The sequence below is a fragment of the Triplophysa rosa genome, linkage group LG19, assembly GCF_024868665.1.
Source record: "Triplophysa rosa linkage group LG19, Trosa_1v2, whole genome shotgun sequence".
In the NCBI taxonomy this organism is placed as follows: Eukaryota; Metazoa; Chordata; class Actinopteri; order Cypriniformes; family Nemacheilidae; genus Triplophysa; species Triplophysa rosa.
The window spans coordinates 21,669,050-21,693,495 of record NC_079908.1 but is presented as its reverse complement, the minus strand read 5'-3'; the positions used below and the strand labels follow the sequence as shown (position 1 = coordinate 21,693,495).

Below are 24,446 nucleotides of genomic sequence, written 5' to 3'. Positions count from 1 at the left end.
GAGAGAGAGAGAGAGAGAGAGAGAGAGAGAGAGAGAGAGACGGGTGAAGCGATGGTTTCAGAGGAAGCAGATGGGTGAGAAACAGTCTGACTGCAGGAGTCAAGGTGAACGCTCTACACCTGTTGTTTACCTGACAGTGTTCTGGACAGGTAAGATACAAAGGACAGGTGTTTACACACACACACACAGAATAAACATCCTCACCGCTCTCAGACTTCTCAAAGCTCAAGAAACAGAACATTCCTCAGTTAATTGTGTGACATCATGTTGATGTTTGTTGTCATCTTCAGATTGTGTGAGGTGTTTGTGTTTGTTTGTCTTGCTTCATGCCTTGGGTCTGTTTGCTCGGTCAGTTTTGTTTCTTTCAATGTCAGGACTATCTCACCCAGACCGAGAGAGAGAGAGCAGATCTTTGATAAAGCGTTTGCATTGTTAGGATGGAAATATGCCGGGCTGCTTCTCATTGGCTGATGTGTCGCACGGCCCAAAGTCTCCGAATGATCCGTTTTTGACAGGTAGGAGATAAGACGTGCCCTCAGGTATTAGATGTCATTCCTCTTCGGAGCGTCTCGACAGAAGCAGATTCCTGTGAATCTCTCTTCTCATTAAATGTGAAGAAGAAGCAGACGAGACGCCGGAGCAGAAGAGTACAAGCACATGCCTAATCCCCGGATCAATCTCACACCAACACTGAATATCAATTCACCATATGAACTCAAGTCCACTATCAAGGGCACATTGACATTGATGTACACTCACTGGGTAGGAATGAGGAGTTCGTGATGTTGACTCGAACAGACATGAGAAGCTGTGTTTTGTCCTCTGTCATTTTTCTGTAAACCTGTAGGATTGCTTTGGTCAGACGGATTTGAGTGTGATTGTGACTGTGATGCTGTCTATGTAGGGAGATGTGTGAATGAAGAGCAGGTGATTCTTACAGCAGCACTTCTGCTCAAACCCATTTCACTTCTGCTGTGAGTCAGCACTTTCCCTCCGGATGAATCATTCATCACCACCACTGTCTGCCAAACAGATCCATCATGTGTGTGTGTGTGTGTGTGTGTCTGTGTGTGTGTCTGTGTGAGGGACAGGAAGTGTGTAGAAGTCTGAAGGAAGTATGGAAGATAAGAAGAGCAGAGGAAGAGCTAAAGACCTTGAGGTTCTCCTGAGCTCTCTCTGTGCGTGCATGCGTGCGTGCGTGCGTGTGTGTGCGTGCGTGTGTGTGTGTGCGTGTGTCCGTGTGTGCGTGTGTGTGTGTGTGGGTGGGGGGGAGGGTAAACCCTACGGTATGAGGACAAAATGTCCCCACAAAGATGGCAATATCNAAACCCTACGGTATGAGGACAAAGTGTCCCCACAAAGATGGCAATATCCAAAACCCTTGTCCTTGTGGGGACATGTTTTGGTCCCCATGAGGAAACAAGCTTATAAATCATACAGAATGAACTTTAGTGAAAATGTAAAAGAGCAGACAGTTGTGTGTGATTGTTAGGGTTAGGGGGAGGGAATATGATACACAGTTTGTACAGTATAAACACCATTGTGTCTATGGAATGTCCCCATAAAACATGGAAACCCAACACGTGTGTGTGCGTGTGTGTGTGTGTGTGTGTGCGTGCGTGCGTGCGTGCGTGCGTGCGTGTGTGTGTGCGTGCGTTGTGTGTGTGTGCGGGCGTGCGTATGAGAGAGAGAGTGTGTTCTCTTGTTTAGACTTAACACATTCAAATGTACAGTGTGGTGTTTTAAAGAGGGGCAGGTGACAGATGGGGGCAGAGGGGGGGTATTTTTGCTGATTTGGACATACAGAATCCCTGGACATCTGTCCCGTCCTAACCAGTGAACACAAGCGTGTGTATCACCTGAACCACACATATAAAGAGTGACATCTGTAGATATAGGTAAAGGATGTTTGGCTTGAGTCAGTCAGTCATGGAGCTCATGACCCGGCTGAAAACATGTCACCGTTGTAAACAGAACAGGCGGCTGCTATTGGAGTGTTACTGCGGGATAAAGAATCACTCCGTAATCTTCTAGGGATTAATAGCTTCTTCTTTATCTGCGGCGACCGCAGCCCTCAGATGTCTCGCCTGGGCGGCAAACGCCTGACAGAATACTAATGACGGCCCTCAGAGAGAACACATCCACACTGATCTCAGATCTGTGACTTCTCCATGTGTGAGAGGCCATAGAATGCAGGTGACACCTCAAAATACAACTGCTTTAATGTCTCGGTCGGGATCTGGGGTTTCACGGAGAAGGTCAGAAAACAAGGGTTCTATTTTGAGGAGCTAAAAATGATTCGTCTTCATCATGACTGAGAAGTCCTCTCTTTAGACATCGTTCTTTTCATCCTGACACTCAAATGAATCGTGGTTTTACTACAGTAACCATAAAAATCTGATCATAAAAATGTCATCAGAGCTTTTAAGCACTTGCTTTCACAGACCATGAATTGAAAAACTCATTTGTAGAGAAGTCCTGTTGATGGCAGGTGTGATGAGAGAGAGATGTGATGGAAAATGCCTGTAGAGAGAGAGCTATCCGAGCGTTTCATGATGAGATGTGGATGGATTTTCTCTAGAGGAGAACGCTGCTTCACTGGATTGAGGTCACTGACATTCTGCTTCTCTTCTTCTCTGTCGTCTCGTCTCTGAGCAAGAATCTGTCCGTCATCATCTCAACAGAGCGCTGGACACGAGATCGGTGTGAATTCACACTGCTGATTCATCTGGAGTCACTCCACTTCTCATTCTGTGAAGACACAGGTCAGTTATTTACAGAAGAGAATTCAAACAAACATGATAACAGAATCTGACTTAAAAAAAAGTGAAAGTGACCTATTAGTCAGATATGGTGACCCATACCCGAAATGTGACCTCTGCATTTAACCCATCCAGAGAGTAGTGAACACACGCACACAAGTGGTGACCACACGTACACCCGGAGCAGTGGGCAGCTATCACTGCAGCGCCCGGGGAGCAAGTAGGGGTCAGGTGCCTTGCTCAAGGGCACCTCAGTAGTTACCCGCCGGCCCTGAGGATCAAACCAGCAACCTTCTGGTCACGAGACCAACTCTCTAACCATTAGAGAGGGAATTTTGCATTATATCATTTGTAAGAATGGCGTTCTGATCTGGATGGACTGATGATCTGATCTGTTGTGGTTTCTTGTGTGGTTTTAGTCTCTAGTTTATAGAAACACAACGAAGGAGAGTCTGGATGTCTGTTAGGAACCGCTGAGACCCTGCCAGTCTCTCTCTCTCTCTATGAGAGTGTTCATGTTTGTATATCCCGGTGGGGACCTAAACCTGAATACACACCAACACATGGGGACTCGTGTCACCGTGGGGACCAAAATTGAGGTCCTCATGGGCACAAAAGCTTATAAATTGTACAGAACAATATTTTTTACAAATCTAAAAATGCAAAAGGTGTTCTATGATCTTTAGGTTTAGGGATAGGGTTAGGGATAGGGGATAGAATATACAGTTTGTACAGTATAAAAACATTACGCCTATGGACTGTCCCCACGGGGATAGTCAACCAGACATGTGTGTGCGTGCGTGCGTGCGTGCGTGTGTGTGCGTGCGTGCGTGCGTGCGCGTGCGTGTGTGTGTGTGTGTGCCATTGTCTTTGTTTGGGACGTACCACTCTGTGTCACCAATCCAGCAACATTCCACCGAGAGAGAGAGAGCGAGTGGGGGGCTGTCCCGCCCACCAGACTGTCTCACACACACACACACACACACACACACACACACACACACACACAGCGGGACCCCTAGTGGACGTCAGATGGTCCTGCAACAGACACTTCACATCACAGGGACCATGACCACATCACAACACTAGAGGATAAATCTGCATTTAAGAATGTTTACATATTTGTACTGGAAAACAAAATGACTGAAAGACATTGATTGGTTTCAGTGCCCAGACGCGCTTTCTGCTTCGTTTTAAAACAAACATAACAAAAAAGCATCTTAAAAATGTAGTTCTATCGGATTCAAAGTAACAGCGCAAACAAACGTTACTGCGCAAATTGTGCGCTTTTGTAGCCCAAACTTAACTTCTGGTACACATCCGCAAAGAATAGAGTCCCTGCTGCAGATTATTTCCAAAAACAAGCAAAGATAACAAGTAAATTACATTAACGTTAGACAGTTCTAGTCCGTGTTATTTATGTTACCAGTACACTGTAAAAACGATTCTGAGGGTGTTAAATACAACCCATTAAAATCAGTTTAATTTTACCTAAAAATATTGGTTAGCGAATAAAATACTTTGTATATAATAATGGGTATATTCTACCTACACTACCTACTTTTTATGAGTAATAATGGCAACTTAAAAAAACAAGGTAGAATTTACCCGAAAATATTAGCTATATGACACTGCGAAGTGCGCGCGCATGCATCAACGCTCCGGCGGGAAATTGGGAATCATGAGACGCATTCTCTTCAGAGTCACTGACAGGATTTGTGGAGCAGCCGGTAAGTTTTTGTTCAACTTCTTTATATTATCATGAATGCAAATGTTGACTTACTTAAATGTAAGCTCTACCGTTATATTCTCCTTTGGGTTAAAAGAAGTTACGCTGTTTTGTTATCAGTACAAGTGAGGCGAGTCGCAGATATTAGGTGGTGAATATCGTGGATTTGTCACGGAGACCGCCCTCACAACATAAGAGGATATGTGAATAATGTTTATTTAACTAATGTAAAAATTGACATGCATTTTGTTTTTATTTTTAACAGGTAGGAGAACTTGAAAGGCAAACAAAGTGAAAGTGCTGGTGATGCATAATCCCACAGCTGAGCAGGACTTGTATGTCAATTGAAATTGATGTTAAGAATAAGAAAATTGCTTTGAGTGTATATTTTGACATTCAGTGAAGACATTGGTTTGTTTTTAAATAGAACATGTTCAAGAATTTGTAATGTGAGCAATAGTTGTACTTGAACTTGAATAGAAGGGCTCTTTTGTACTTGCATTAGGGTTTAATATTTTAAAGATGAAATGTTTGTGTCAGCAGTTTGCGTTTATTTTAAAATGGAAGATGTTCAAGAAGTAATTTGTAAAAGTGAAGTGGTATGTCACTTGAAATTGAATGTAAGAGGATTTAAGTGTTTAAAAAATAAAGTGTGTTCATTGGAAAAATGTAATTACAGTCTCCTTTCACCATTTATAAGTAAATTCAACCATAAGTAACATTTAATTCTTTATATTGGCTATATATTACTAATAACAATTAGGTAGATGAACAATACTTGCTGTCAAATGGTAAAAATTACCCAATTTTATTAAGTAATTACTTAGTCAGATATGGGTCGCCATATCTGACTAATAGGTCACTTTCACTTTGTATAATATATAAGGTACAATTTACCCAATTTAATTTAGTTTGTTATAACTTTTAAATTTAGGTGCTCTTTACTCAAAAATATGGGGTAGAATATACTCCTTTAAAGTGAGTGCAAATTGTTACCTCAATTTTATTGAGTAGATTTTATAGGTTGTTTTTTACAGTGTATAAGAACCGTTACTCGGCTAAACTTAAATGCGACAAAGTTAAACGATCCATTCAACAAATTGTTTATTTAATAAAATATTGATATAAATTAAAATGAATATAAATAGTTTGGTAACACTTTACATTAAGGTACCCTTTATGAAGCATGTATTAATGTGTTACAAATGCATTATAAAGCAGTTATAACAGCATGAATAAAATGGGGCATTCTAACGAAATACCTGCTAAATAGTGAGCAGGTATGAGATAAACAACATAACTGCCTATATTGCAAACAACATCAAGATAATAATGAATCTGCTTTGGAGTCCAATCAATAATGAATACATTTATTAAGCATTTATAACATGTGCGTTAAACCTGGCTCACTATTTAGCAGGTATTTGGTTAGAATCCCTCTTTTTATTCATGCAGTTATAACTGCTTCATAATGCTTTTGTAAACGACTTATTAATCATTAATGAACACATGTATAAATGCTTTATGAAGGGTACCTTAATGTATAGTTTTATTATTAGCCACTATTCAGACCAACACAGACTGGAAGTTAACTTTGGGTCAGGCGAGTGAAAGCGTGTATATGTGAAATAAGCTGAAACAGGAAGTGCAGCAGGTCATTCAGTTGCTGAGTATGACCCGTGTGTGTGTGTGTGACATCCTCACAGTGGGCAACCGAAGGAAATCTCCTGCTCTCTCCATCAGAATGTTGTTGGCACGGCAACAGGAGCACTCCAGCAGTCTTGGCAGAGTTCACAGGCGCCGTGGGGTTTTTGGAAATCATTGATGATATTAGAGGAGAATAATTGAGATGTTGAATGCTTCTTCACACCAGTAAATGAGATTATGTGCTCATTAACAATTAACTACAGCAGGATTAAATCCACAACACTTATTCCACACAAATCATGCACACAGAATTACAAACGTACATCCAGAGTCTGTTTGAAACTAATGTATTTGTATATAAAATAACACATCATGCCTTCTACTACAGTACAGTGTCTAAACTCAGGGTTCTATCACCATCATCTCTGTTTCATGGTTACGTTACATATAATGTCAAACATTTCCTATGAAATCACACCTGACTGCTCAACTGATAAATCATCCTTATTTCAGTAGATTCTTGTCTAAGTGTAACCAGAAGTTGTGCGTCGGTGTAAGCAGACAGTTTTGTTTGCTTGTTTTGGTCCATTATGAAAGCTGCTTTACCATAAAGCTGACATGTTATTTGACAGATAAACAAACCATCTGAGTCCTCTTATCTCAACACAACTTAAACATTCTGTGTTATATTGTGTTCATGTGACAGAAGATTTAAACATTAACCTGTTAACCACCATCACCAGAACACACACACACACAGATGCACACATACACACAAACACACACACAGATGCGCACATACACACAAATACACACACACACACAAACACACACACAGACACAGATGCGCACATACACACAAACACACACACACACACAAACACACACACAGACACAGATGCGCACATACACACAAATACACACACAGATGCACACATACACACAGACAGACACACACATACATACACGCAGACACAGACAGACAGACACACGCACACACACACACACACACAGCCTGCTGAAGTCTCCTCCGCACGTTTATACATCTAACGTGCAGACATCAAACTATGAGAGAAGACACTGAGACAGACTGATGTCAGGTGAATTATATTCAAGAATGTCACAGTAAAACGTGTTCAGCATTCCACTCTCAGTGATTGCATTCAGAAATGCACTATAAATAATACAAATATATATTATCATCCCAGCTACAGAATAGAAAAGAATAGAATCATCTCAGAATAGGAAACATGTACACATCAGATCAGAGCCAGATACAAAGATTAAAAAAGAGATTGTGTGCATTTTAAAACATCATCAGCAGGAAGTGTTTAGAAAAGTTTCCTCGTGCAGGAGAAGCGTCTTTCTATTGGCTGGCACTCAGCTGGTCTTTTTGCCGTTCGATTCAGTTTGGTCCGTGTTTTGGGCGTGCGGCGGGCGGGTGGACGTCGAGCCGTCGGAAGCGTTCTGGGAAGCACAGCAGGTTTTATCTGAACTTTGGGTCAGGTCACTCAGGGCAGAAAAGTTCAAAGGTCGAACAAACAGAGTCTTGTAGAGGACAGACTCTAATGTAGAGAACGCATAAGAAGAGGAACCCAACAGCATCATCCGCGTCTGAGAGAGAGAGAAAGCATCAATGATCTGAGGGGGTTCATAGACACACACGAGACATCAGAGAGTCATGTGACTCATTAACATCTGACGACCATCTTCTTCATTGTTCAACTGATAACAACACCATTTCTCCTTTCATTTAGCTGTGCTTTATTCATTCAACGCCACTCACACAATTGAACACATTCACAGTTCCCATCATGTCTGAAGAAGCTTCTGAAGAAGTGAAAAGTGATGTTTTTGTCTTGCCGTGACAGTCAGAGGTCAAAGGGTGAGCGTGAGGAAAGACAGACATTTCACTCCAAACATCAAGATTTACCATCGACAGATGAAGTCTGGAGGAGGAACTGCACACTCGTTTAAGGCAGAATGATGCAATTCCATGAAAAAACCAGTGAAATCCGTCAGACTAAAAGTCACGACACAAGACGACGCCTGAGATTTACTTTGATGAGCTTCAGCGGCTCGTTCCTTAAATTCACTCGAATGACTGATGCGAGACGTTCACCTTCATCTGCCGTCCAATTAAAACACACGACACACAGATCAATCAAACGACATCACCGCTAATATTCATGGATGAGAAAACGCACACACACTCACCTCATGCCTCTCTGATACACTGGGAATGAACGTTCTGACACACTGCATTATGGGATGCGCAGTGAGTGATGTGAGCTGCGTAAATCATGTGTGTGCGTGCGATGCTGCAGAGGAACAAACCTTGTTAGTGACGGTGAAGAGCGTGTAGATGAAGATGAGGTGATGTGTTTGAATCGGGAGGTATCGACACTGCTGAAGAGAAAACACAACCGCTCCCAGCAGGGTGACCTTGGTCGGGCTGCAGACACACAGAGGTCAAAGGTTAAACCAACACCAGACTTTAAAGAGTACATTCCTCGAGATCATAAAAAATACATTTCATGAAGTGTTTAATTTTGCAGTGTTTGAATGTAAGCAATCTGCCAAGTTGTAAATCCGAAGGTGAACGAATAACAAAGTTATTAGCTTATAAAAAAGGTAATCGACTCTGAATCACGCGAACAAGCCATGACCTGTCCGAATCTTTAACCACAATGTACCTACGTCACTAGAAAAATCCCCGCCTACTGACTGCGAAAACTTAACTCTCTCCTTCCCAAACACTGTACTAGCTCGTTCGTGACGTGTGCGTCATGTCTAAGAGAAGCTGTGTTCTATGTAGTGAAACTAAGTCAGTCTTATTTTCACTACCAAAGGAAGAACTTCTGAGGAAAACATGGTTACTATTTATTTTTCAAACGACACCAAAGGAGTATAAACCGAACGTTTTACTTTGCGCGCGTCATTTAACCGAAGATTGCTTCATCAATCTTGGCGCCTTTACTGCAGGATACATTAAACGTCTTTCCTTAAAAGATGTTGCAATACCAACTTTATTTGGACCTGTAAGCTCCACCGAATCACAACCTGTAAGTGTGACTCTTTATTTTTGTCTTTACTTAAAATTAAATTTGTGTGACGTTATCTCATGTCTGTGTTTAGCTAACGTTACCATTATTTTTGGGGTTGTTACTGTTTGTTTACCTAACGTTAGCTATAAACTCGTTGCGCTAATGTAAGTGTTCAACCATATTAACTCACAAAGTCTTTATTTCAAGAACTGCGTGGTGTACTATAGTTATAAAAACATCTGAAGATACGAACACCGTACACTGTATGCCGTGATAACTAACTGTTACAAGAGAAGTGTCTAAAACAGTCCTTTTTCTTACTGGCATCTGTATAAGGATTAAAGAATGATTCGTCAGACTCGGGCTCGAGCTGGTAAGGTAAAATCGACGCCATCTCTCTCTATACACTGTTAATATCCAACCACCTGCAAACCGTAATACAGCAGTAATGATAGGCGACACATCCATTTGCGACACATGCTGAACGCGTTTGACCAATCACAGCAGACTAGACCATTTGACCAATCACAGCAGACTAGACCATTTGACCAATCACAGCAGACTAGACCATCTGACCAATCACAGCAGACTACACTATCTGACCAATCAGATCAGACTACGCTGGCGGAAAGGCGGAGATTACACAGATGAATCGCGGAACGAATCATTTGAGAGTCAGTCAAGAAGTAAGGTAATAAAAACTGCTTATTATTACGAAATAATAGTATTTTTACATAATGTATGTACATAAACTTGTTGTCGGACACTCCATAAACCAAAATAAGCCCTTAAAAATATTGAGGAATGTACTCTTTAAATAAAAATATAATTTATTTACAGAATGAGAAAACTGTGATTATTAATAAATGATTACAGCCAATTAAAGGAATAACTCATTCATGAGAGATGATGTTTTACTGTGATTTGACCAGTGAATCAGATCAAATCACTGACTTGTTCAAACGAGATTAAAATGATTCATATACAATAACATCATCCAATCAATGAACGCAGTCTCCTTCACAGCAACACACACCGCAGACGTGCGCAGTTAAAACACAGCGAGCTGCGACAGACGCAGACGGCCGTCTCCACGGCGACTGACAACAGAATGCGACTGTGATTCTCTTGCGTTCTTCTACATGAAGCTTTTCAAATGCCACCCGCAGAAAAACCATGACAACAAGTGTCGACTGAAGACGAGCGCAGATCAATACAGAAGCCAATTACTCTACCTGCGGCATTCTGGGAGAAAAAAAACACACGGGCCGAAAGGCTATTATTGTGCGAGACTGTAAGACACGAAGCACTTCAGACTGAGAGAGATTCTATTCAAACAACATTCGGTCATTTCAACAGACGTTTGGCTCCAGAAAGATAAAGATTTAATACACGAGGTCAGTTTGAATTCATATGCTTGTGTAGACTGAGCTCATAGGATGAATGTCACTGCATTAAAAAAACCCATTTCAATGTTTTTTTAGGTTTGAAATCATCAAAAACTATATTTTGATTATAAAAGAAAATATATTGCACATGAACAAATCTGACTTCATACATTCACTAAAATCACCTTGACAACAGCAGATGGAAAGCTGAGATGATTTAGTGAGGTGAAGTTTGGTCTAAGAAAAGAATTGGATCCAATGACATTCAGATATTAAGTTTGTATTTTGTCTTACTAGGACATCTTCAGCAGTTCATTGGTCTCGGGCTTCCAGACACCACGAACCAACTGCTCAAAGTTACTGATGAGACCCCCGCCGGCCCCTGCGGTCACGCACACGCGCACACACACACACACACACACACACAGAGAGAGAGACAATATATTAATGTTGATTGTGTTCTTAGCTTTTCATGAGAATAATCATTTCTGACACTTAAAAATCTTTTTAAAAAGGGTTCTACTCCAAAATCTTCAAATGCACTTAACTCACGTTACGTGACCCTTGAACCCAAACAGAATAAATGTGAAGAAAACCTTATCACACTGTAACCATAGCAACCCCGTCCATTCAAATACCCTTAATAATGAACTAGAAAAGAATCATTTGAATAATTTTGACACACACACCATCACATGACGTTTATCTCAAATGAACAAAGTCGAACTGACATGTTAGAGAACGAAACAGTGAGCTTCAAACCATTCCAAAAGATTTCATAGCCATGAACAAAAAAACACCGATAATTACATCCAATCGAACTACTGTATAGATGTCCCTTACAAACTGTCTTATTCTCAAAACGATGAGCTTTTACAAAGGCTTTCACAGAAGCTAAAGCAGATATATTTGAATAAAAGAGGAAGTGAGAACTGTTTGACAGATGATATTTTCATGATGCATGTATAATGTCTGTAAATGCGTGTCGAGACAGGATTGTGTGTGTTGTGTCTCTCTGGACATCGATGGCTCTTAAACTTTTATCATTTCACAGCAGTCACCTCCACCTCCTGATATTTCAAAGCTTTTCTCTGTTTAATTGAAGGACAGCAGGGGCTGAAATGCTGCTGCCTTTAATAATGAGTGTGATGAAAATCTAAAAAACAACCTTGAGCTTGAACAAAAATAAAATGTCAAGGAAAAAAACTGTCATGTCCCAACGCAATAAAGTGCTGGATATCAGAACGAAAGAAGTCGAATAACAACAGAGACAGATGAAAGTGATGAATGTGTGCGCGTGCGTGTGTGTGTGTGCGTGCGTGCGTGCGTGGTGGTACCTTTGGCCCAACCCACTGCGATCATCACAAACAGACCATCTTTATATTTCTTCCCCGCTTGAGTGACTCCTCCCAGAACCTTCCATGTACGTGTCACTTCCTTCATCCCGGTCAACACCAGACGCAAAGGAAAGATGGAGGCCAGCGAGTACACCACGTCCAGAGGACAATAAAACACCACATACCTGCACACACGCACACGCACACAAACCTTCATCATCTCTACAATCTCTTACTGATTTACTACCGACAGTGATGTCAACCTACATTCATGTACACACACACACACACACACACACACACACACACACACACGCACACACACACACACACACACGCACACAGTGCACAGACACACACGGGTCCACATCTAATTGTTTAATTACCTCTCTCTCTCTCTCTCTCTCTCTATCAGCGCATGAGTAAGTGCTCATTTAAATATCCATTAGTATAATTTGTGCTATTGGACTTTAATGATGGTGAGTGCTGAACCTGTGAATGATGATGGTGAAATTATGTCTCTCTGAAATATCAAAGACCCTTTTAAAAGATTACAATAAAACCCTGTACAAATGCTTTTCGTGTGAAAACCTCTTCTTTATAAACCTGCTTTAATAAACGTACTGAAATTATACTTTATCATATATAAATGTTTCTCTTTTCAATATTTCATTGTACTGAATGAATTGTAAAGAATTTAACAGAAAATACTTCTCACTCATCAAAACAAATTAACTAAGAAAAATATATATACAGTATTACTTCTGTAAAAAAATATGAATTCACAGTATTTAACACACAAGAAATCTTTAATACAACTACTTATTTTACATCATATATCTACCTGACTAGTGTCCATCCAGAAAAACAAACACAAATCTAAAGAACACCACACCACAGACATCTGTGTCTCTAACCAGACAAACGTCTCAACACCACTAATGCTGAAATCACATCAATAACAAATCCTCAACACAAACACTCGTCATCATGTTAATATTGTTGTTTTTGAGGTGCCTATTTTTATTTCACGAAGTATATGAATTTGATAAAGTTAAAACAGACACAGCAGATGCCACCTCATGACTAATCGAATACAACATTTGAGTGTAAAATACATAGACACATATATATATTTGTATCAAAGTAAAAAAGTAACAATATAGTACCATCACATCATGTTACTGGTTCAATGCTGTTTTGTAAACTCAAAATTGCAACATTTCCATTATTGTAAAAAAAGTCCTCTCGTAAAGACTCCTTTCAGCCATTAGATGGCGCTGTCACATCACACGTTTGCATGTTATGGTATTGCTGCAAATTGTTCTGGTAAATTGTCATGTTCATTTTCCAGTACAGATAACATTTAAAACACTATACTCATACTGAACAATTTAAGGTTTCTAACAATTCAGCCAAGTATTTATTTCATATCAATTTCATCGATGTACAATGATTGCATGAAGAAAATCTTGTACTGCTATATACGGTCTTTACTTTATTTATTCATGGATTATTACTATGATCCTTTAAATGATAACGTATGCAAGGCTGCTTTGCAACAATGAAAATAGAGAATAGCACTATATACAGTAAATAAATCAACTGAAATAATCTTAATCACATGTGAGTGTCTGATCATGTGTCTGTGTTTTACTTTACATCCGATGCAAATGAAGTTCAGAGCACTAACAGCGATGAAACATCCAACATCCCCCTGACACACACACACACACACACACACACACACACACAGATGTTGTGCGTCTCGTCTCACCACATGAGAGTTGCGAGCAGCAGGTTGGTGGTGTTGGACAGAGGTGCGATGGGTGCGTCTGCCATCATGAGAGCAGAGAGAATCGCTCCAGCAAAACAATACAGCATTGAACTGAACCAGCAGGCCAACGGACTCCTCTGAGACACCTCCAGAGCTCCTACACAACAAACACACAAACACACTCTATACAACCCTCCTTCTGAGATTATTATTGGATTGACCGATTCACTTCATCATGAAATCATGTGGTATTGTTCTTGTGCTGGGATATTGTACAGTGTGTCAGTCATGATGGTGTTTCTAAAATCAGGTCATGTGACGCTCTGCTGTGGTTTGTGGGATTATGGGAGATTAAGAGGATCAAAGACAAGCAGCCTGAACACGAGACTGTGAGGACACTGAAATACCACTGCGATGTCTTGTGTCTTCATAAAGGAGTACGTGAAACAAAATGAAATATGACGGATGAACTGTTATCTCATAACCTCGTGCATACAGAATGAACAAAACACAGTTTTATGAGGGGATCATCAATAACCTTATGAACAGCTCTCATGCTAGCGGTGATTGAAGGGTTGAGTTCGGGAGAGGTTAACCACCTCATAAAAGAATTCCCGTGAGATCAGACGGTTCCTTTTATATTGACAACAAGTAATATATGATGGATATTAACAGATCATGAAGGTAAAAGTTGTTCTGATAGGATCATCAGCCAGAGCCAATAAATCTGTTTTCTACAGTCAGGGCGTATTCAGATCTCCGACACAAACATGAACATGAGCAAGATTGTATCTGCAGTGCAAAGGTCGTGTGGTGAAATGCATGTACAGTCACTTTAGACACACACACGTAGAACACATCTTCTGCATGTATGAGCTCATGCGACATACAGTAACACATACCTGTCTATCAGCAGATACACACACACACACACCCGAAACATCCAACCAAAAACACTGAATCAATCAAGATTAGAGCTGACTTCACTTCACATATCACACTGACAACAGAAGATCAAGTGCAGTGCATTGTGGGATGCTGTCTCTCATGGAGGTCAATGCAAACAAATCTAGAAGAGAGATATTTGTGTGTAAGCATCCAGCTGTATACATAACAGATCTCAGAACACAAAACAAAGTGATGTAAGTCACATGTCTATTTGAAGAGTTTGGTTCCAAAATGAGACAACTCGGTGTTTAAACACTTTCAAAAATCATGTTTTTTATTGAGCATTCCAATTAATATCAATCAAACTGCAGTTGGTTTGTTTTGATGTAAGCCATAATAACTCCAAACAAACAGCTACTAACACAATAAAACAATGATTTTTGAACATTTGTTAAAAATGGAGTAAAAAACTCTTCATTTATTCATCTCCTGTCCTCATGATGCATTCACGTGTGGGGAGTTTCACTTGATCATCGGCGTTCAGTGGTTCACCAGTCAAATACCGTGGTGTTGAAATCCTGTAATAATTCAGCACAATCTTCCTATAGATCACTCCCATAGTTGAACGTTTTAAAAGCACGATCGTTCCTAAACGAGATGAAGTGTTTCGAGAGCTCGACTTGCCCGTAAAACACGCAAACCCTTCACATGCAGATACACACAGGCCAAAGTCCCAAGCACAACCTTCTCTGCCTTTAAAGGCCAATGAACTCAACTGATAAACAACAGAACAACACTCTGACCAGACACGAAATCCACTAAACAGAATGAACTCTTGAATGTTAACACAACACATATTGAAAGGACACACACTATAGGACTTGTGAATGTGGTGCGTGCGTTGCACAGACGTCTTCTGTGGTGTTTGTTTGGAGTTTGATGAGAATCTTGTTGTCAGGATCTCGCTGAAGGCAAACACAAGGACGTGTCAGGTCTGGTATCCCTGCAGGACATCGTTCCAGATATGTCAGTGACAGGAGAGGCACAATAGCAGAAAGCAGATCAGCTGTCATGACTCGTGAAGGGCAAACGGTGTTAAAATAGACTGCGCTCAAAGTCTACACAATAGACAAACATACATACACACCTGTTGTGTGTTACTCTTCTGAACACAAAAACACTGCACTCGGATGAAGTTCACTCCAGTTCAGCTCATCTACACTTGTGTGTGGTCCCAGCGGGCCATGAATGCACATGTTTGCATGTTTGATCATTTGAACCACTGCAGTGGAGGGAAGTGGCTGCACATGTGACGCATGCAAATATTTCCCAGAAGAACACAGCTGTATTGGCAGTGAGTTAATCATTGATCGTCTTTCCTGTGATCCCTGTTGTTTAGTTGTCCGGCTGACTCACAGTCAACATGTGCACATTAAAGTCCGAACGTGCCAAACCACAAACGGAACACATACATTTTGAAGCATCTCGTGCACGCGCGCTGCAAGGTTTGTAAACGTGAACGCGCGCCGGAGACACGTACTCGACTTCTTGCCACTGCAGATGAACAAAACTAAGTAAACCTGACATAAAGTCACGAGGACATTCACACACATGATAAAAATCCCTTAGGGAAATTAACCATCTTTTTTTGTGGTACAAGTGTAGTAACCATGGTTTTTTGGTGCATTGATTACTTAGGGCAAAACCATGGGTTTACTACAGTAACCATGGTTTACTAGGGTTTTTACACAAAAACATGGTTTTCAAAACCATGGTTATTTTGTGATAACCATTGTTTTACTACAGTAACCATGGTTTTTCCATTTTAACTGTAGTAAAACCATGCTCAATTTTCGCACACGATCTTCTAATGCAATAAGAATACAAAGTGTGTGTGTGTTTGACGTGAACTCGTAATGACGTGAATACGCAAGACAAACACGATCATGTGTTCAGAAACTAACGTATATAACACAATGCATGGCGTGTTTATAAATAACAGCGCTGCGCATTCATGTTAAACGTAAATAAGCAGATACTGTACAGAGCCGCTTCTATGAGCACGTGCACGCGCAAACATGCAGATGAAACAAACACACAGATTGAAAGACATTAAAGTTGGTTGATCCGGTTTCACTTCTCTTCTCTTCTCTTACCTGGCTGTTCTCTGAGACTCATCACTGACACGATATAATGCGCCATGTCAAAGAACGGGAACAAGGATATCTGTGAAAGCCCGAGAGCGAGCTCGTTTAGATTCAGAAACCCGAACAGATCCATCATTTAACGCTTCCGCCTCCCGATCAGTGAACGCGCCTACAGACCCGTGTCAGTGGACCTGCTTCAGATGATGTGCTGCTGGAGGAGCCGCTGAGTCAAGCAGCTGATCGGAGCGGTAACCGGATCTGCCGCCATGACTGATGCGGATGCTGCGAGCTCGAGCTCCGTGATTGGCAACGGGGGACGAACACACACACCCACAAATATCAGTAACATGATGCTAAACAAAAAAAGCGATATTGAGTACCGTGTAAATCTAGTTTCACGTTTAATCGTTCAGTACCACGGTATATATATATCTCAGTACCACAGTATGACCTGTGGCGGCGCTGTGTGGCTCCATGTTCCGCTATTTAACCACATTTAAATTAGTTCATTATTAAATATAAGACAAAATAATTCACCAAAACACATATTAAACAATAGAAAACATATGATGTTAAAACGTGTTACTTGTTATTAGGCATAACGTGTGACGTGTGTGCGCGCGTGTTCAAGCGTCGCTGCGCCTGTCGTCGAAGTCTCGCGAGAGCGATTGAAAAGCATAGGGAGCGGTCTACTCTCGCGGTATCTGGATGTCATACGCCGGTCAGTTTACGCAGTGCTACTCAGGGCCGTTGAAAGCAGAGTTGCAACACACTTTGATCTCGCCGCCGCGTGGTCACGTGGTTCACAGAGCTTTTTTGCAACAAATTTCACTAAATACCAACACAATATATGCACTGATTACTATGTTGATTAAATGTATAATAACCTTTTGTCTGATGAGTGTTAATCAGAGACAGTGTTAATCAGTTTTGAGTGTTTAATTTGACTAGGAAGGATGCATAATGTGCAATACATTAACAGTGCATACATACAGTGCATGCATTCATCTGTTTCTTATGCTTCTATGTTCATCGGTACATACCAATGTTAAATTATGTTAAGACATTCACATAAAAATGCACAAGTAATTTATCAATAAATACGATTGCACGTAAATGCACCACAAAGAACGCTGAAAATGAACAAGACAAACAATTTCAGTCAGTAAGAGATTTTATTATATAATTTATACAGGGAGAGGGTAGATAACATTTTATGTATTGAGCAGTCTTTATAGAAAACCATTCAACCACATAAAGCCATTTTAATTTAGGAAAACAATATTTTGTTTTAAAAAAAACATCCTTATAATAAAACACCAGTTTTACAGAGATGTATTCTATCAACTTACCTGCGAATGTGTTTGAGAAACCGTGAAATGATTGTCCAATGTTTGGAACTATAGAGCCCTCCATGACACGAGTTACTTCCGCATTCCATTCACCCAACGGACGTCTATGCGAGTGTCGCAACTCTGTTTTTCAACGGCTCTGGTGCTAATCTGCTAGCCTCCATGTGAACTAACATACCTGTTAATGCAGAGGTGGATTGGTCTAATGCAGCCTTACAATTATACAGGCCTCCGGGTGAGAAACTGCATTTTAATTAACTGCAAAGAGGTCATCGAAGAAAATGATGATGCTGGTGATGCCACCTATACAAGCAGCGACACCTGCTGATCTATCATGGACTTTGTCTTCAGTGAAGATGTTCCTCGTGATTTTCCTCACGATGGCGCCATTGTGGAACTCATTGCCATGGAAACAGCGCGAGTGGGTCTGCCTCTGAACTTCATGTGCACGCGGAGAGGAACGCCACAGCACGTCAGAAATATTGAAGTACTCAATAAACATATTCTGCTTCAACTCGTCATATAAAAAGTTTTGCAATGTTGCCGTGAAAGTCATTTGAGACATCATGAAGACGAGCTTTCGCCAAACCCTCCCCTCTCTCAGGTAACGTCATCTCTGGTATATAATATAATCCCTCGAGTTTAAAAGTGAAGGGTTAATTTAGTTTGATTCCTTAGAGAGATGAGCGGTTATGGCCAGCTTTGTTGCTGTTAACTGAGATTGAATCATGAAGTAGTTGTTTCTGAAATGTGTGAGTTGATGAACATGTTGGAATTAGACACACCCTCACGTGCACAGATATTTGAAAGTACGGTAGTTGGTCACTGATTCAGTTAAAATTAATTAAGATTTTATTTAAATACCGCTTTTTCCGATTTCTTTCTTCAGATTTATGTATATAGTGTAAGTCAGTTCACTTCAGTTTTTCATTTATCAGTGCCGATCAGACTAAAATATCATATGATATGATGTACTGTATGTCGTCTGAACTATTGTTATTACGGCAAGTAATGTTTTATTTTTATGATAAATGTACATTATAACTAAAGCTATAACGCTGTGGTGAAGTGTATGTAGTTATATCAGTTGTGTCCAGCAGGTGGTGCTGTTGTTAAGGTTCAGTGAGTTGTCTCAATTCTGTATTTAATAATTCCATGGCCGATTTTTTAAAATATTACATCATATGCTGTCATTGATAGCGTTTTACATGCATGGTTAAATAAATAGTTTCTTATTCATTACAAAACTGGCACAGAAGAGTCGAAGATTGATCTCTCAGTATGTTTGATTTTTTTCTTACACAGTATAGTGATTTTCCTTCTTACATAAATCTATTGACATCATGACATTTTAAATGATTTCACCAATTTTTATAAAGCTGACGCACACACACACGCACACACACACACGCACACACACGCACGCACACACACACACACACACACACACACACGCACACGCACACACTCACACACAGCTGTGACCACAGAGTGGTGCTAGAGATCTTTAAAGTGATGTTTACTGGGAAAGAACAAGACATCTATAAAAGCACAACACATCAGAAGGTTCTGCACTACTGTGTGTGTCTACAGAAATAATCACTTCCCCTTAAAGTGATCAATGTGTAGCAGTTTATTACATGAGTCAGTGGTTGAATTAGAAAAGTTTTCCCAATGAAAGGAGCAAAGATTGGAATCTTGTTTTTTCCTGCTAGACACTTTCTAAGACCAGTGTAATGACCCCCTACACAAGCCATACCACCCTTTTCCTCTCTGAGAGCGTCTTAAACACCCAGTGTGACCTCACATACACAACTGGACCTTCTACAAACATTCCTCCACACACTCACATGTGAGGATATTATCAACTGACACACACACACACACACACACACAGGGCTTTGTGTTTAACTCATGGGAACTTTAGTTCAGGACTTTGTGACTTCAGGAATAAGTGAGTCACCCTTTATGAACAGATTCTTTGGGATGTTCATGTGTTACTGTATGAAACCTGTATCACAATAGCACTTGAGTTGTTTGTTATAGCAGGAGCTGAATGTTGAAATTCATGGTTTGCTAATATGATTATGTAAATTATTGAAGTATACAGCCGTTGTCGTGATTCTCGGGGTGAGACACAGAGACAAGGACCCAAGTGCAGACAGCGGTAAGGGGTTAACAAGACAGACTTTAATAAAAACAAACAGGACAAACACGCAACAGTACAAATGAAGCAGCACAGGACAATGAAAAATGAGGACTATATAAAGGGGACTAAATCAAGAAGGGGACATGTGGGACATGAACTAATTAACAAGCAATAACGAGACGAAAGGGCGGGAACAGACCGGAGAGAGGGAGTATATGGAAGTCCAAAACTGTCACTCTCCACATAAAACAAGAGGTTCTGTCATGGCTCTGCCACAAGATCAAGAAAAGCAAGACAAGATGGGGCAGAACCATGACAGCCGTGGCCAAAAGTATTGGCAGTGACAAAAATGTTGTGTTTTGCTGAGTTTGCTGCTTCTGTATTTGTAGATTATTTCTACATGTTTCTGTGGTAAACTGGAAAAACAACGATAATCATATCTTAAGGTTTAAAGGTGTTTATTGGCAAAAACATAATATATTATATAAGAGTTGATATTTACAGTGTTGAGCCTTGTTTTTCAATATTGTTTGATATTCAACACAGTCTCAAGAGAATTCGTGGCATTGGCACGAAATTTGGAATCTATTGATTTGTGTTCATGGACACGAATTACCCCCTTTTTTTCTTATCAGTCAGCATAACTTTTAATACACAGACAGCGTGTGTATGTACATTTATATATTTATAACCTGACATCAAAAGAAGTCGCACATATTTTAGGAGGTGGCTAACCAACACCTTACCTCAACCCAAACCCCAACATCACAGCCATAACGGCTAATTTAGCTAAAAACGTGAGTTTCACGAGGTGACAAAGCAACGATAAATGGCTGCCCTAAACCCGCCCCTAAACCTACGTCACAGAGGAAAAGTCAAATCAGTACAAAACATAACAATGAGATCGGAGGAAATTGGAATTCACCCAAATGAGTCACCTTGTAAAATAGTTATGAATTCCGATTGCGTTGATATATATTTATACATATTAGAGAGACCGCGTATTTAAATACGTTAGACTGAAAGTCATGCTGGGTGACATGAAAAAAGGGGAAATTGGTGTCACGAACACAAATTCATAGATTACAGTTCGTGAGACTGGGTTGAGATATCAGACATTAGCTTCTGGGCCAAATCCTGACCGATGGTTCAGTTCTTTCTTGCCATAAGTGCTCTGAGTTGATCACAATTTGTGGGCGTCTGCTTGTCCACTCGCTTTTTCAGTATTTACCACAGGGTCTCTAGATGGGATTTACATCTGGGGACTTACTTTTTTCCAATTATTTAAAATGCATCAGATCACACACACGCATAATAATCTTGAATGAAAGATGAATTTAATGAAGACCACAACAGCTTAAAGGAACAGGTCACCCAAAAATGAAATTTCTGTCATCATTTACTCACCCTCAGGTTGTTCCTAATCTGCATAAATTTATTTGATTTATGCAAAGATTTTTGGAAGAATGTCAGTAACCAAACTGATCTCATCCCCCATTGACTGCCATAGAGTAAATAAATACTATGTGAGTCAAAGGGGTATGAGATCTTTTTGGTTACTGACATTCTTCTTAATATCTCCCTTTGTGTTTAGCAGAACAAAGAAAGGGTTACGGGTTTAGAACAACCTGAAGATGAGTAAATTATGACAGAATTTTCATTTTTGGGTGAACTGTCCCTTTAAGCAAAAACTTTACAAAACACAGCATTTATGTGACTGCCAAAACGTTTGGCCACGACTGTAATGCTGTTGTGTCTGTCTTCTTCACTCTTCTGTAATGTGTAGTGTTATTGTGAGGCCTGAGCAGGATGTGCAGTAGAAAGATGTGTTGTGTGTTGATTGTCTTTGTATTAATTTGTCTTTCTTCCTCATCACATCCAAGACAAAGGTAATACACACATCTTCATGTTCATTTCCAGCCTGTTGTTGTTTGTTCATTGGAAGTTACACAATCATGTAACGGGTTACATTCCTCAGAAGTTCTGTGATCAGATGTGTTAAAACTCTCACCCCGCGAACACACGGCACTCAGAGGTCAACACATGTCTGAGAGAGGTCACACATCACCCACAGCTCAACATGCCAAAGGCGTCACACATGTGACCTTTAGCCCAGAGGTCACTGTCAGGAGAGGGCAATGACCTGAACAGTTTAATGAGGGAGGAACATTAGTCAAGATGAGGACTTTACAAAACTTGAAAAAAAGTAATTTATTAAACATCTAATATTTTGAAACGACTTGCATTTACTTGACAGAGTAATTAGAGATTTAATTCCTAAAACTAGATTTGTATGTGTTCTGAAGATAGTTTGAGTGATATCTGACAATCACAAGCTGTTGTTTGTTTTCAAACCATTTCAAAGCTATTCCTTTAATGCCGACGTAATTTTCGAGTCTATGTAGGAGTGTGCTGTGGTCAATGGTGTCGAATGCAGCACTAAGGTCTAGCAGCACCAATAACGAGATACAACATCGGTCAGACGCCAATAGCAGATCATTTGTAACTCTGATCAAAGCAGTCTCTGTACTGTGACATGCTCTAAATCCAGACTGGAATTCTTCATTGATGTCATTCCTTTGGAGGAAGGAGCATAATTGAGTTGAAACTACTTTTTCCAGAACTTTAGATATGAAAGGTAGATTCGATATAGGCCTGTAGTTCCATAGTTCTCTAGGGTCGAGTTGGGGTTTTTTGACAAGGGGCCTTATAACAGCCACCTTATATGCTTTAGGCACATGTCCTAATGTCAGAGATGAGTTAATAATACCAAGAAGAGGATCTATAATTTCTGGGAGCATCTCTTTCAGTAGATTTGTAGATATAGGGTCTAGTATGCATGTTGTTGATTTAGATGATCTAATAATTTTAGACAGCTCATCTTGATCTACGGTATAAAATAATTGCATTTTCTCCTTAAGGGAGCTGAAGTTAGTTTGTTCAGCGGGTTTCACTTCTGATTGCATTGTTATAATTTTTTCTCTAATATCTTGGATTTTATATGTGAAGTAGTTCATAAATTCATCACTGCTATGCTGATATACAGGATCAGAAGTCACTGACGATTTATTTTTTGTTAATTTAGCCACTGTGTTATATAAAAACCTAGGGTTGTGCTGGTTTTCTTCTATTAGTGATGAAAGTAGGCGGATGCCGCATTCAAGCACTCCTGACACGTAGACGTGTCGGCCATCTTGGAACGGTCCGCTGACGTCACTCACAGTTGACTAGAACAAAGCCACTAGAAGGAAAGCCTGCAACCTTTAGCCAAAAAAGCGTAATGGCTAATGCTAACGCAGAGGCTTCAACAGAACGCAGGAAAGGAGACCAGATGCTAGTTTTTTTAAAGGATGTCGATGGATTTTGTTAGCCGTTACGGGTTTTCCAATTAGAAGTATTACAGGCCCTTTGATCTCCCTACAGTAAGACTATCTCTGACTAGAATGCCTCAACGCTGAGCAGCCATGGCTGTGACTGTGAAAACCACAGGGATTTAAATTCCCGAAAAATGGGATAACTTTTGTTGTTGTCATGTGTTAGTGTAGCAGATATAATGTTTGAGTTTACACAACAATAAATATGTTTTCATTATCTCACACAGTCAGCCTGATCTTGAGTGTTAACGGACTGGCTCGCACCGTTCCAACGTATAGCGGCCCATAGAAACAGATGCTAATGCGGCATCTAGTTATTTATATCTATGTTTGTCCATCATTTGTGTAGCACAAACACAGCAGGAAGTTCAGCACTGAATGTTCCAGGAAGCAGAAATAAAGACTAAAGAATAAAGAATAAATAAAGAATACATATAAAGAATAAAGAATAAATAAAGAATACATATAAAGAATAAAGAATAAATAAAGAATACATATAAAGAATAAAGAGTCGTCTGTGTCATGAAGTGGAGCATTTTCATTTAGGAATTCCTCTTGAATGATGGGATGGATCAGAGGAGGCTTTCTGCTCTACATGTGACTGGCTCTTTTAAAATCTCTAGCTTCAGGCAACAAAGACAGGAGGTCACAACACATTCTTTCCTCTCTCTCTCTCTCTCTCTCTCTCTCTCTCTCTCTCTCTCTCTCTCTCTCTCTCTCTCACTCTCTCTCTCTCTCTCTCTCCTCTCCTCTCTCTCTCTCTCTCTCTCTCTCTCTCTCTCTCTCTCTCTCTCTCTCTCTCTCTCTCTCTCTCTCTCTCTCTCTCTCTCTCTCTCTCTCTCTCTCTCT

General features: G+C 40.2%; 3 protein-coding genes across 4 annotated transcripts in view; 1 reads left to right on the top strand and 2 right to left on the bottom strand.

Annotated features, from left to right (window-relative positions):
• rad23b (RAD23 homolog B, nucleotide excision repair protein) overlaps positions 1 to 24,446 on the bottom strand; it is a 127,001-nt gene that overhangs the window by 66,794 nt on the left and 35,761 nt on the right. The window lies entirely within an intron of this gene.
• On the bottom strand, positions 6,471 to 17,177 carry tmem38b (transmembrane protein 38B). Of its 2 annotated transcripts, none has more exons than XM_057359842.1 (6): positions 16,732 to 17,175; positions 13,688 to 13,844; positions 11,911 to 12,095; positions 10,868 to 10,955; positions 8,476 to 8,593; positions 6,471 to 7,752 (listed from the first exon to the last, which is right to left on the bottom strand). In XM_057359842.1, the coding sequence occupies exons 1-6, from the start codon at positions 16,856 to 16,858 to the stop codon at positions 7,519 to 7,521; spliced, it is 909 nt and encodes a 302-aa protein (XP_057215825.1). In that variant the 5' UTR covers positions 16,859 to 17,175; the 3' UTR covers positions 6,471 to 7,518. The 2 variants fall into 2 exon arrangements, 1 of the variants encoding a protein (XP_057215825.1); XR_008964907.1 differs by having other exon boundaries at positions 7,639 to 7,752; positions 8,072 to 8,593; positions 16,732 to 17,177.
• Positions 17,938 to 24,446, top strand: part of LOC130569913 (inactive tyrosine-protein kinase PRAG1) — a 32,428-nt gene continuing 25,919 nt past the window's right edge. Inside the window, exon 1 of the mRNA XM_057359837.1 lies at positions 17,938 to 18,678. The gene's annotated coding sequence lies outside the window, so the exon portion shown is untranslated. The remainder of the gene's footprint in view (positions 18,679 to 24,446) is intronic.

Coding starts and splice junctions, on each gene's coding strand:
- tmem38b (XM_057359842.1), bottom strand. CDS start 16,858: ATGATGGATCTGTTCGGGTTTCTGAATCTAAACGAGCTCGCTCTCGGG. Junction 8,594..10,867: donor GAACTGCTGAAGATGTCCTA/GTAAGACAAAAT, acceptor GTGTGTCTGCAG/CCCGACCAAGGTCACCCTGC. Junction 7,753..8,475: donor TCTTCACCGTCACTAACAAG/GTTTGTTCCTCT, acceptor TCTCTCTCTCAG/ACGCGGATGATGCTGTTGGG.